This window comes from Anguilla anguilla, chromosome 4 (genome assembly GCF_013347855.1).
Source record: "Anguilla anguilla isolate fAngAng1 chromosome 4, fAngAng1.pri, whole genome shotgun sequence".
NCBI classification, from domain to species: Eukaryota; Metazoa; Chordata; class Actinopteri; order Anguilliformes; family Anguillidae; genus Anguilla; species Anguilla anguilla.
In genome coordinates, this window is record NC_049204.1 from 14,662,036 (window position 1) to 14,676,033 (window position 13,998).

The following is a 13,998-nucleotide window of genomic DNA, read 5'->3' on the forward strand; positions in this document are numbered from 1 at the left end:
AGGACACAAGCCAGGCACACACTTGCACGCATGGACAGAATATCCTTAGCCTACCCCTACCTTCACCTCCATATACACACTTCCCGTTCCCGCCTCCATCTCTCCATCCAGCCCTTCCATATTCATTCTTACCTTTTGTATGGGGCGACATAGCTCAGGAGGTAAGACCGATTGTCTGGCAGTCGGAGGGTTGCCGGTAGCTTTACATCGTTGCACAGCTTCTAATGAGCATTAACTCTCATAAGGAGTTGAAATTTTGTTCCATGTAGGTTTACGTTTTATTTATTTTTTTAAATGTATGGAATTTGTACCTGTGCATTTATTCCCAGGATAAATCCCCTTGGGATGCTCCTGGGGATTGATGAGTCAAGATTCCATAACGCTATGCCAAAATTATCCAAGCTTTGAACAAAGCGGAATGGCTCTGCAATGTTTATATGGCTTTCTTTTCCCCATTTCTCAATTTATTAAACGGTTAACTGCGCTAATTTCCGCTCCTCTGGTACAAAGCCCTGGTTAATTGAGTGCAGGAGCATTTTGAAAACACGTAACCTGGAACTGAGCTCATGGTTTTCTAATGGCAAAAACGCCTGCTGTCAGAGTTAATCGCTTTATTATGGGTATAACTAATAGGCACGGAGCAATGGGGAACACAGGGGAGGATTCAAACCCCTTCAGAGTGATGCAGTATACTTCTTTGAAGCAGACTTTCACTTCTTAACTCCACACAGACATAAGAAACACATTTTGGCATCGTCTTTACAAAAGTTAATAAACATTTGTTTATTAAATCATAAATGCCAACAATAAAATTCCTTTTCAATGGAGCCATTATGCTGCAGAAGTAAATACACTGTAGTGACTGTGAATGTCTGGGATTGCACCCAAATCTGCAGTATCAAATCCAATATAGCTTCAAAGGGGCCCTGGGTCTCTCTGCAAGGCATAATTTGGCTCCTAACATCAACTGGTGGGGCATCCAACATGACAAGGATAGTAAAGAATATTACCAGCAAACACAGTAATTATTACATAAATTATTTTCTGATGTATAAATGTTTGTTGCTGACAAAAGCAAGCAGCAAAGCAGAAAACAAACTATCAGGACCGTCTTTTGACGAATGGTTTTACTATAAATTCTTACTAGAGTGACTGTTTTGATTGTTTGAAATAATCCCAAGAATGATTCCATCTGTTACATCAAAAATATTAGCCTTACAATGAAGACAAAAACATTGGGAAGTGGTTATAAATAGCACTATCGAAGCAGGGAATCCATGCAAATTACAACGTGCTAAAACATTTGTCAATGTTGTGGCAAACAACTTCAATGTTGTGGCTTTCAAGGTCCCGATTCAATGCAGAACACAGTAAATATAAGCCATTAATCTATGGGGTAAATAACAGATGATACCACTCTTGATGACATGTTGAGTCTTAGCGTTAGGATGCACATCCTGCATATCTGATCCAGCCAGTATCTTAAGGAAGGCAGCTGTAGAACTGGGTGCAATTTAATCATTGAATTATGCATGGAACATTACCCAATTCAGAGCCCTTCCCTTACGTTTTAGAATTTTCTCCATGCTGTATCCCCGGTCAAAGATTCATGCAACATTCTCTGGTCATGAAAAGGAAAATGTGGCAGTAGTTTGGAGGATACAGTATATGGTATTGTCAGGTTACAGTACTGTACCTACTGTCTAGTTCTTAGGGAACAACAAAGGATATTAATCACACATTTCTTTTGAAGCTAGCTCTCCAGTTATTACAGTGTCACAGGAATGCTTCAGTCTGCGAACAATGCATCAAATACATGTAACACAGGCAGACCGACAACTTTCACTTGTCTTGCAATAGTGTCTTTGGCTACAGGGTAATTACAGTGGATAGTCTCAAAAATGCTCCTACAATTAGGCTCAAAGATTCACAATCTTTAAAAATGTATATAATATATATCAATATACTTAGTGTAAGTATAAGAGTATTCAGTTAATATTTTGGCTAATTTGTTTCAATGCAAATTTCCATGCTGTTTTGAAATAGAACTTTCAAAAAGCAAAACACTATAAAAGGAAAGAATAAAATGGTAGCGTTAAGACCCAGCAATTAAAAAGGCAAAAAGCACAAGGCATAGGTGTCAGTCATAACAGAAGCCAATTTTGTAAAAACAATTTTTAGACTAATTTTAAAAGCAGAGACTGTATCTGACTTAATATTGTATGGAAGGCTGTTCCAAAGCCTCGGGGCCGTTACAGCAAAGACCCGATCACCTCTTGATTTTAATCTGAACTCTAGAACAGCCAAAACTCCAAGGTTGGAAGACCTGAGAAGCCTCTGAGGACAATTCGGAGTTAAAAGTTCACTAATATAATTGGGTGCCAAATCAAGTAAAGCCTTGTATTAATTAATTAATAAAACTTTAAAACTGATTCTAAAAGCAACATGCAACCAGTGCAGAGAAACCAATATTGGGGTGGTGAGGGAAAAACGTTTATTCGTGGTCAATTCCTAGCAGCGGATGATGGATAATATGTCCTCAAGGTAGCATATATATAGAGAATGATATTGGTCCAAGAATTGAGCCTTGAGGTACACCACACGTAATTGCTGAAGTTGACAACATTTTGACACAAAGTATTGCCTATTGGACAAATAGGAAGAGAACCAGTCTAGCGCATTTCCAGAGATACCAGCCTACTGACTTAGTCTACTGATTGAAATAGCATGATACATGGTGTTAAAGGCTGCACTAAGGTCAAGCAACACCAGAATGGAAATGTTTTCTGCATCAGCAACAATCTATAAATCGTTGGTGACCCTTATTCAATGCTGTTCAATGCTGTGCAGCTGGCGAAAACGAGACTGAACATTTGACGATATTGTTGCTATTTAGCACCTCTAAGAGTCGTTCTAAAATAACTTTCTCCAGAATTTTAGACATAAAAGATAACTTAGAAATAGGTTTGAAATTTCCAAAATCAAAAGGATCGAGGCCAGCTCTTTTCAACAGAGGCTGAATGCAAGCCATTTTTAAATAGTCTGGGATGTATCTAGAAGAGAGAGCTGTTAAGAATCGAGAGCAAACTGGGGTCAATTGCCTTCATAACTTTTTCAAGAAATTTTGTGGGAATGATATCAAGGGGATTGGAGGAAGGTCTCATATGTGACCCAATCTCTATTAGAGCATGCAGGGAGATTGGCCTAAAACAGGTATAAAAAATTAGGACAAGGGCATGGAAGGTCCAAGGTAGAAACAGGAGGAGTACTGTTAGCTCTGCTATGGTCAGTCCTATTAATAATGAAGGATAAAAACTTTTCACAATTGGCTGCAAATTAAAGAGAGGCAGTAGAAGTAGAAGGGTTTATGTGGTGATCTATGTTTTAAAATAAAATCTGTAGCTGTGCAGGTTTGCAGAAATGAACAGGGAAATGCACTGGTCTCTTGCATCTTTTACTGTGTCACCGGTCCCTTGCATCTCTTGTAATGCCACCATTCCCCATCAAATCCCAATGATCATTGTCTAAGCATTTGTTCCATAGCAAAATTAAACAAAGGTGTTTTCAGTCAGAAGCCTAGGAATCTTGGTATCTTAGTCATCTTGGTCACACCTTGGTATCTATTATCATTTGCTGAATACTAGAATTTGGAGTTAGTGAGTTTTGGAGTTGGAGTTAGGTAAAAACCTTTAACCTTAATTGGTCCCTTTCTGGCATTTTACTTTATAAAGAGGGTACTTTCGTAGCAATACGTGAATTTTTACGTGTTATAATATGTTTTTCTTTCCTGCAGGCCCAGCAGTACGATTCAGCAGCTTTAAGAGCAGAAAGCCTTCATCCCCACCGCTGATTGGACAGCACACTGTGCAGGTTTTGAGGAACACACTGAACTACAGTGACGAAGCCATAAATAAGCTGCTAAAAGCAGGGACAGTCTCTCAGAATGAGGTGCAGTAAAGATCAGACAAAGAGTGAGGAGAGCATATCACAACCCTGTGGGGACCCAATGAGTACATCTGTCTGTCTGAGAAAACCATATTATAAAACCACACATAAATTCCATGGTCGGGCTGTGTTAAAATTTGGGGAAATAGAAAATGTTGCATTACCTCTTGAACCCACGGTACTTTGAAGATGGACATGGCTTTGTAATTAATTTGACTGAGCAAGGCTTGGAGATCAAAAATAAGCGTGACAGTAATAAGATAATGTCCTAAACAGACCAAATGAAACCGTTTCCTCTGTCATTGGGATGGAATTACAGAATCACTTCATTGTATTGAGCGAACACTGCATCTGTCTTTCCATTCTCCAATGAACTCCCTTCCTGCAGATTTCATGCTACTCTTTTTGATCAACTAAATGTACCTTTGGCTCAAATATGCTTGCTTTTAACTCAGCGGTTATAGCCATGCATATTGAAAGAGAATGGAATGTCGGACAAGCACATGGTATGATTGCATCCATGCCTGTAAAACAATCACTTTTTTCAATTTAAATGTCCTTCATTTGACATTGCATTTAAAATTCCATTATATCATGTTGTCATGTTGTGGGTTATATAACATGTTAAGTCACATAAGTTGCGTGTATGTAAAACCACCTCATATGGATCGATTAATGTCAGGGTCATAACATTGCCAAAATGGTGAGAAATCACACCTGCTTGCAAGGTGTGCATGTTTCCCATTACAACTAGTGACTTCCAGCTGCTTCTGATCATGCTAAGGTGAACTTACCTGGCCCATAAAAATAGTCAACAGAACTATTGTGACTTCCAGTTGCTTCTGGGCATGCTAAGGTGAACTGACCTTTATAAATGAAATTTATAATGCACTTTTTTGTCGGCTATTTTTATGTTGCACCATCATGTTGTGCAGTATTCAGCGACAACTTATAAATTAATCATTTGAAAAATACAGGGCAGGTATCCATGAAGAATTGTATGATGATTTTTTGTGTAATTTATGAGGGGAAAAATAAAAATGCGTTTATTTCAAAGTGTCTGATTTACTTCTATTTACAGATAGATTTTTATTTGATTGCAGCGAGACAGAATATGGAATGTGTAATTTACTATTGGTGCTCAGCTGTTTCCCATTAGGGAAGTAATATGCATTAATGTAGGCGTTATGTGAAAACCATTCTAACATTATTCAGATAACTTGGTAATATGGTATTTATGAATGCAGACATTCCCCATTTTTTTTAAAAAAAGGAAAGAGTATACTGGGCTCTGTACCCTTTGGTTCTCTGAAACAGCATTAAAGGAGCTGAGGGTCACTAAGGATAGGTAGGCTTGTATTTTTACCCAGCTGTGGACTGAATGTATATGTGCAAACCACAGCAACAAAAATGAAAAGACATTGCACCAAATTTAAGAGCACCATGGTATGTGCATTAGCTCAGGGGAATTAATACAACTCACCTTTAGCTGTGAATGCAAGACCCACTGACCTTCACATATAAAATGCTCTTAATTGCTGTCCTGTGGCTCTATGAGGCCTGCTTTTCTTAATTATATGCTAAAATAGTGCCAAGACACACGGCATATCACAGGGCATTTTCTGCTCCTCATGTAACATTTTTTCCTTGATTACCACCTATGAAGTAAACCTGTTATAATGGTAATACTGTGTGCATGAAGGTGTCATTCAAGTATGTTTGCATTGCACAGCATTAGCTGACTGATGGAGGATACCAGTGCTAAGACATCTCAGAGCGACTATAAGCCCCTGTAAGCACAATCATATGACCATGTAGACCATTCATCTTCTGCAGAAGGATTAGAAAGACCTAAATACCTCATGAACCCCAGCCCTAAATCTCAGCCATGCAGCCTTGTTTCCTCAATCTGACATGCATAGCTCCTAAATAATTACCAAGAGCAGCTGTACTGAATTTATATAATGTATATATATATATATATATATTTTTTTTTTTTTTTTTTTGGAGCCCTGTCGGACTCACATAAACTGTTAGAGTTGAAGTAACACTGATAATACAGATTTTGTTTTTCTTGGATTTTCTTTTTTTTCCAGGGAAGTGCCACTTTGGAGAGTGTTACATTCATATTTAACATAAAATGTACAAAATTGTACACATTGGGTAGTACCACTGTCTATGCCCAAGATTACCATCAGGAGACTTGCTGACCATCCCGTGAAAGTATTGGTGATACCATGCAGAGTCGCAGCTGTGATGATGGAGGATCACAGCAGCATGTCACTATCATGTCACTGATAAAGACCAACCAGACAGATTTTCCAAGAGACTACGGCTCTCATGCTATGTATGTGTGTGTGTGTGTGTGTGTGTGTGTGTGTGTGTGTAAGGAATGGAACTTGATACCCATATGGTTTCATGTTATACACATATGGCTGGGGTGGTAATGCAGCACAAGTCGAGTGCTGTTCCAATTCCAAAAGTGTGCATATGATCAGGTGTTACTTGCACGGCCTGGAGTGGTTTATTGAGCTCACACCATGGTGCTTACCATGAATAAATATTAAATTACAAGTGTGGAAATAATAGAATAGTTGTCCCTGTGTTGTCAAGATGCAGCGTAATGTTACGTTTCTTATGCAGTAGGTGGCAGTGAAAGACCGATGTTAATAAGTGATCAACAAAAAACAGGAAAAATGAATGAAAACTTAAAAAAAAAAATCTTTTCTGTTTCTTACAGACAAATTTATTACAAAAATATATATCGAGTTCACATGAAAGTAAAAATCAAGAACAAGATTGCAATTAAGGACTATTAGATGACTAAGAAAAATGGCAAACTAGAGTGACGAATGCTTTCTGCATCATCATATTAGTTGTTATGTTAGCATTGGACCGATACCATTAAGTTTGTTATTCACTATTATTGCTCTATGCCAGTACAATCCCAATATTATTATGCATCTCTAGGCATGCATATGCAAATAAATCTCCTAGCTATTTGAATGCATTTAGAAGGCTAGCTAGCTCAGGCATGGTTTTGCAGTGGGCTATACCAATTTCGTTTTGGTTTTAGACCGTCAATTTTGTTTGGGGTTTTACTTTCTTGTAGTCTGGCTTACTATCTGAGCCGCAAAACAATTTCGCCTATTTAATTTATTCTAAACCCAACACACTACATAGCTAGCTGAGACATGACTATCCAGCAGCCAAGACCAATGTCTTTTTGCCTCCAGAGCATGCATGTAGTCTGGGGTTTTTTGTGTTTCCATGTAGGGAATTTAGCTGTCTGGGCCACAGGGCAGGGTTTATTTTAGATAATTATGTCTGGCTGCAGAAATTATATGACTCTTGCACCCTAGCAACTGGAGCTGGGTGCAACTGGTAAGGTCGGGGGGGGGGGGGGGGGGGGGGGGGGGGCGGGGGGGCGGCGGACGGACATTAGTGGCCACTTTTTAAATGTTATTTTAACATGGCTGAAACAGTACTACGTGTGTACATCCTCACATAAACAAGATTATTTTTTTTATTTGTGTGTCCTACAGTTAGTTACTATGAGTAATGAACTGATTTTGTGGTTGGTTGTGCAGTTGGTTCTATTTGAAGTAGATATTGACCAATGGGAAGAATTACTAATAGTTGCGGGGAAAATAAGGAGAAGATTAGGAAGATGAAGAGTAAGATAAGGAAGAAATGCAAAATAACCCAAGTTCAAGGCTTTACTGTATGGATTTGAAGTTGTATCTAAATTTTTGTGTTTGCATGAGGTCAGAGGGTACAGAAGTTAAAAAGAGTGAGAGTCTGCGGTCAGTGTGAAAATCTGCAAGCCCTAAAAAGTGGTTTACACTCAATCCTGTGTATGTATGGCAGCTATGCTTTTCATGAGTTCCAAAGCATTCAGTTTTTATTTGTTCCGTCCTCAGGATTCACAGTTGTGAAGTTTATGGAAAGCGTTCAGTCATACCTTCCTGTTTTGGTTCATGTTCTGCGGAAGCCTTCAGTGAACTAGTTAACCAGCTGAGGTGGACGTGCAGCTGTTAGTGAAATCACCTTTCCCCTGTGGTTCCCACAGCCGCAGCAAATGGGATGTGAACTATGCTTCCACTGTTCCCAGTTGTGTGTATGCGGTTTCCAAGGCAACCGTTGATTTCAATTGATTTTTTTCTTTTTTCTTTTTTAAAAATCAAATGTAATGAAATGAAATAAGCAGACGAATGGACTTGGGATGGGAGGGATGTGCACTGGAAATGACCAAAACAAATGTAAAACACATGTGTGGCCATTTGAGGAAATTCCAAATTTTCTTTTTCCTTTTGTTTTGTGGTGGAGTTGTGGCTTTATAAGTGATGAGGATCCCTGCTCGTAGTTCAGCTGGAGTACAAGTATTAGGTTCTCGAGTGCTAATTCAACCGAATTACGTAACCAGGAACCAGGCTTTACGAAGAGTCGTTCTGTCAAATAACAGTGTCACTTCAAAGTGTTAAGGTTCCAGCCTGATTAAAGCTCCTGACTCTGTGACAGAACCTTGCCTCCTGGGAAACCAGACTGTGTTCTATTTCCTCTTTGTGCAGTGGGTGCATATATGTGCAAGAGATGAAATATGATATAATAACATCAAACATCATGCAGGTGCTGAAAGGAAGATATAATTGTATGGCCTTAAGCAAAGACATTACAGCAGCCTTACTCACATATTGTATTTGAAGTAGGTGGTCTGTTAACAAATACAGTAGGCAGTACTAGGCTCTCATATAGCCATGTCCACTGGTCTGTGTAATTTAGGTATGGTGAAGTTGCAATCACACCCAAACGCACTGAACAATAAATTGCTTTAAAATGTGCTTGGAGTCCTGGACTTCAGTGGTACAACTGCAAAGGATATTCTCCCTCGCTCACACACACACATTTTTTTTAAATTACACACGGAGTGAATTGGACCAAAACCTGTGTGCTGGAGAGTTATCTCATTTGAATAATCCCAATCTTATGTCAGCTAAAGTTACACATACAATGCCATAGGCATAATACAGCATGGGGACATGTCCAAGACAATACTGAAAACATTCCTGACTTGTCCCCTCCAATAATCAGTGAATTCCTGAGTCAAATTTCCTCTTAATGCTCTGGCCACAAGGTCTTCCTGAATGAGTGCCTGTCTCATTCGCATCGCATTTCAAAAAACAAGCATGAACTACTAGTTCTGATGGACCTGTGTGATGAGTTGGAATAGCAATTATTTATTAGTCAGTGGCATGCTATTTGCAGTAGCTTTCAATGCGGTACCAATGTAGCAACCAGATTTTTGAGTGAGTATTTTACAGCGTCAAAGGTGACTTGAAAAATTAAAACAAATTTATGAATGAATGTGTTCAGCCAATCAACTGAAAATCCAGTGTGTTGTAGCTGGGAAACAGGTCAACTAATTGCTAACTACTCCTGTGTGAATGGTACTTGCTTGGAAAACTTTACTGTGATGCTTCATAAAATCAATTTGCTTCAATTTGTCAGAAAGCAGCTGTGTTGTTACTAACACATAGTACATAATCTGTGATTCTCATTCAGTTGCTAGTGCCTTAGAGTCTACCCCCTGCCCCAGAGCCCATCCTGATTTAATTCTCACAGCCCACTGTACAGGAAAATGTTTTCCCCCAGAATTTACACCCAGGTTGTGCCCTGTTACAGCAAAGAACACAAACCATTTCCCTTTGTTTATTCAATTTTAATATCCTTTTGTGTTTGTGGCTTATTTTAGTGTCATTCGAGTCATGTCCTTGTTGTGGACTAGCATTGTAATGCATAATGGATTGAGCATGCTGAATTTCAGGGCATAAATATATTCTGCCCCCTCTTTCTCCTACTGTCCCTAACCGGTAACAATTTCAGACATAAAAGACATACCGCAATTTCCCCAATAAAAAAGAAAAGTTTTCCTCACGTACACCCCCGGACCCTTTTTTCTTCTTATTTTGAAGAGGTCATTTTTTGGTGATTCAGGAAACCGAGTCTGACCTCAGTGCACTCTGCACAGTGGTCTCTTTAAACATATGCATTGCATTGACATGTCTACCCTGCTTGTGGTGCTAAACCATGGAACGGCTTACCCGCTTTCAAGCCAGAAACATGAGAGGTGGAAAAGTTCAGCAGATAAGCCTCTACTCAGTGTTTAAATTACAGGGCTTTACGGTTTTTAATGGGTTTTTCTTTTTTTATTGTGCTACAGTTCAGGTGATAGCCCTGACTCTTTGTCCTAGTTACCTGAAACAACCTTTCTCCGTAGAAAGAGCAGGTATTTGTGATAACTGATCTGGCTCTAATTCAATGCAGACTAGAGAAGACATAGAAAAAGCCTTTGAAAACTTTGCATACATTTTTCTTTCTTTGGCCTCTGTTGTGTGACATGAACTGTGTTCATGACTGCTCTTTAATAGCAACTGCATATCTGAAAGTGAAATGGCTGAACATATACTGTTGAATCTGTTTAAAACAGCATTTGGAGCTCAATGTTTTCATGCTTACCTGTTATGTGGCACTTAAGAGGCATTAGCTTCAAAACCTCTCTGATGCTGTCTTAGCCAAAACTTTGATAATTATCCTTGATAAAGATTTACAAAAAGGCTTTCCAACACTCTAAATGTTGGATAGTCAATGTATTTACTGTATTATTTAATTCTGAGCTTTTTGGCCATGCACCCCGGTGGTGAGTTTGGTGTTGGAAGGAGCAGTGGTATCAGATGCTTATTTTCAACAGCATCAAAATTCTCTGCTTGGAGACTAGAACCTGCCCGCAAGCGGATCTTCCAGCAGGATAATGACTGCAAGTACACATGAGAATCCAAAAAATAATGGCTAATTGACCACAAGCATCAGCATTTTGTAGTCAACCATCTTAGACTCTGGACTTGAATCCAATTGGAACCTGTGGTTTCTGTTGAAAAGGGCAGTTCATTGTCATATACGAAAAGTTATCAAGGATCTGGAAAGATTTTGTTTAGAGAAATGGTCTACGGTCCCTCAGTGAAAAAGGCTCAGTGTTGCTATCCTTACAGGTGGAGTGGGTGCAGACTACTAAAAACAGGGGTGGTAGTCACAAAATTATTATCAAAGTAAATAATTTCAGAATTGGTTAATTGCATTAATTATCATTACAATGTTATATATATATAACACCTGAATAAATGAATGGAGAAACATAACGAATGTAAGTGCTTCCATACAGGTGTACTGCATGATACAATTAGGCAATTAACATCCTATCATGCCCTGTGGCAAGTTTAAAATGCTAAGGAGGCCGAGTTGAGCTTGATTTTGGATCAAGATGGCAAGAGGAAAAGATCTAAGTGACTTTGAAAGAGGGTTCATTATTGGGGCATGGATGGCCGGAGCTTCAGTCACACAGACTGCTCAATTAGGTAGTGTTTCAGTAGGAACAGTGTCTAAAGTGACATCTGCATGTACATCTATGGAAAAGACATCAGTAAACTGGGTCAGACATTGTGGGCAAATGCGCAAATTCAATGACCGTGATGCTCGTGCATAGTGCAATATGTAAGGAAAAGCAGAAGAGCAACTCGTCCTTTGGTGACTGAGAATGTCAATGTAGGACGTGATCAGACTGTGTCAGCAAGAACAGTCTGACAACTACATAGAGAGGTATATTATAGTAGGTTTAAAGTCCATGAACCCCTCATTACAAAGACGAATGCACATTTGAGAGATCAATGGTGCAAAAACCACAGGCATTGGTCTGCAGAGATGTCGAAAAAAGTGATATGGTCAGATGACTCCTTCACATGATCTTTTTGGTGAGTGCATGTGTTGCATACACCAGGAGAACGGTACAGGCCGGAATGCTTGACCGTGAAGGGGTCTGGTGGCTCTGTTATGCTATGGGAGGCATTTTCCTGGCATGCTTTACGTCTACTTGTCCCCTTAAAGGGAAGGGTCACTGCAAATCAATACAAAGTGATCACCGTTATCCTATGATGAAATATTTTTATCCCAATGGGAGTGGTCTCTTCCAGGATGACAATGCGCCCATCCACAGTGCACGAGGGGTAACTGAAGGGTTTGATGAGTATGAAAATTTGGGTCTTGGGCAGTTCCCTTTATCCCCCACACTTTGCTCTTGCCATCACTGTAATACAAGTGAATCTTGGTCTCATCTGTGCACAAAACCTTTTTCCAGAACTCTGCAGGCTCTTTTAGTAACTTGTTAGCAAACTGTGACCGAGCTATCCTGTTGCAGTTTAACTAGTGGTTTGCATCTTGCAGTGTAACCTCTGTAGTTCTGTCTGTTAAGTCTTCTGCAGACCGCAATCACTGACACATACACGCCTACCTCCTGAAGAGGAGAAATCATCAAATTAAACACAACAAAACAAGGAGATCAAGAGTGTCCATCATAAACTACACAACCACTCCCAGAAAAGTCCAAAAATGTAATTATTCCACCAGAAACTAAGGGATATTCGGTGCTTTAAGGATTCCATACTGAAACAATCTGCGTGTGTGTGTGTGTGTGTGTGTGTGTGTGTGTGTGTGTGTGTTTATGGAAGGGAAGTATATTTCAAGTCCGAGTCCTCCACTGATGAGACATATACAGAAGTTGTCAGAGTCACTTTCCATCATTTGGAGTTGAGCGGCAAAGCGTGATCTGTTTTCTGCTTGATAATTTGAGTTGATCTGTCTCCCAGTTCAATGCGGGCATTCCTCACATGACAACAGGCAAAGCTAAAACGGTTTGTATTTCAGTGCAAACAGCGCTTCAGTAAAACCAAAAGGAACTTCTGCAAAACTTTTTTTTTTGCTTTCCTCTCCTTTTTTCTCCCCAGTTTGGATTACCCCATCTGCAATGCTCATTGCAGCCTCTGTTGTCGTTTCGGGAGGATGCAAAAAAGCATGTGCTATCCTCAGAAGCCGCTGCTCAGAACACAAGTAGGGCTCAGACAGCAGCCACAGGAAGACACTTTGTGCAGCTCAACAGATGATCATCCAACAGGGGTTGAATAGTGCCTTGGCAGCGTGAACTACTCAGCACCCCATCCACACCTTTGACTGACAACTAACTTCCTGAGATTTTCAATCCTGTGTCCACCAGGATGACCCGATGTTCATTGCTTCATTCTCAAAGTTGAAATTGAGAAGTCAGTGATTGACTGACTTCTCAATTCTCTCAATAATAAATGTTTTTAGACACTTAGACACTACCAAAATGCATTTGCCAGTACTTCTCTTGTTCCTGCCTGGTGTTCATTGTCTTGACTAGCTGCCATTGAAAGAAGCCCTATAGGTGTAATATAGTGAGAACTGCAGGGGTCAGTGTTGGAGCAAAGATGAATATCACAACATAACAAAATACATGGACCTATCACTGTTTGTAAGAAAACAAAAAGGCCACTTATTTGTAATAGCGTTCTTGGGATTGATATCTTTCAGCACCCCCATTAAACTAGGGTTACTGCTCAATTGTCAAACCTTGTGAAAAGCCATTGCTGTGTGTAATTCATGTGCATCTATACAGTATAATGCATAATGATTCAAAAAGGATCATAATGTACATGACATGCATATTTGTTAAACATTTATTTAACACACTGTCAGGTGTAGAGATCATTGGTTATGCACACATCACCTGTGCATCAATTATACGCCGCCCTGCAATGCAGGAAATTCATAATTTAATGAAAAATAAAATGGCAGTTTTTCTCTGCCTAACTGCAAAGCTCAAACACTTGTTTCTGTTTGTTCATACCACGGTTATATTTTCAAGTGACTTAATAACAGAGTAATGAAAAACATGATGATTTTTTGTCTGGTCTCCCATGACAAATATCTGTGTGATCATTGCCCAAAAAAGACACTCCATGATGATGTGTCCTTGGAATGGCAAATTAAGTCTTGTGTCATGCAGCCTTCAGAAAGAATTATCATGAAGTAAACTATTGAAATGATCTGTCCTTTAGTCGAATGACTTGAAATATGTAATATTCCACATATAGACAAAGAGGGCAAGGCTATCTGGAGCTTAATATAGGGATGGAAATATAACTTATC

The 13,998-nt window shown here is 39.4% G+C and overlaps 1 protein-coding gene across 1 annotated transcript in view; it reads left to right on the plus strand.

Annotated features, from left to right (window-relative positions):
* The window catches only part of sugct (succinyl-CoA:glutarate-CoA transferase), a 98,051-nt gene extending 93,050 nt beyond the window's left edge, over positions 1-5,001 (plus strand). Inside the window, exon 14 of the mRNA XM_035412311.1 lies at positions 3,794-5,001. Within this exon, the coding sequence (XP_035268202.1) occupies positions 3,794-3,957 (164 nt within the window). The 3' untranslated portion in view covers positions 3,958-5,001. The remainder of the gene's footprint in view (positions 1-3,793) is intronic.
* Positions 5,002-13,998: the final 8,997 nt, after the last annotated feature.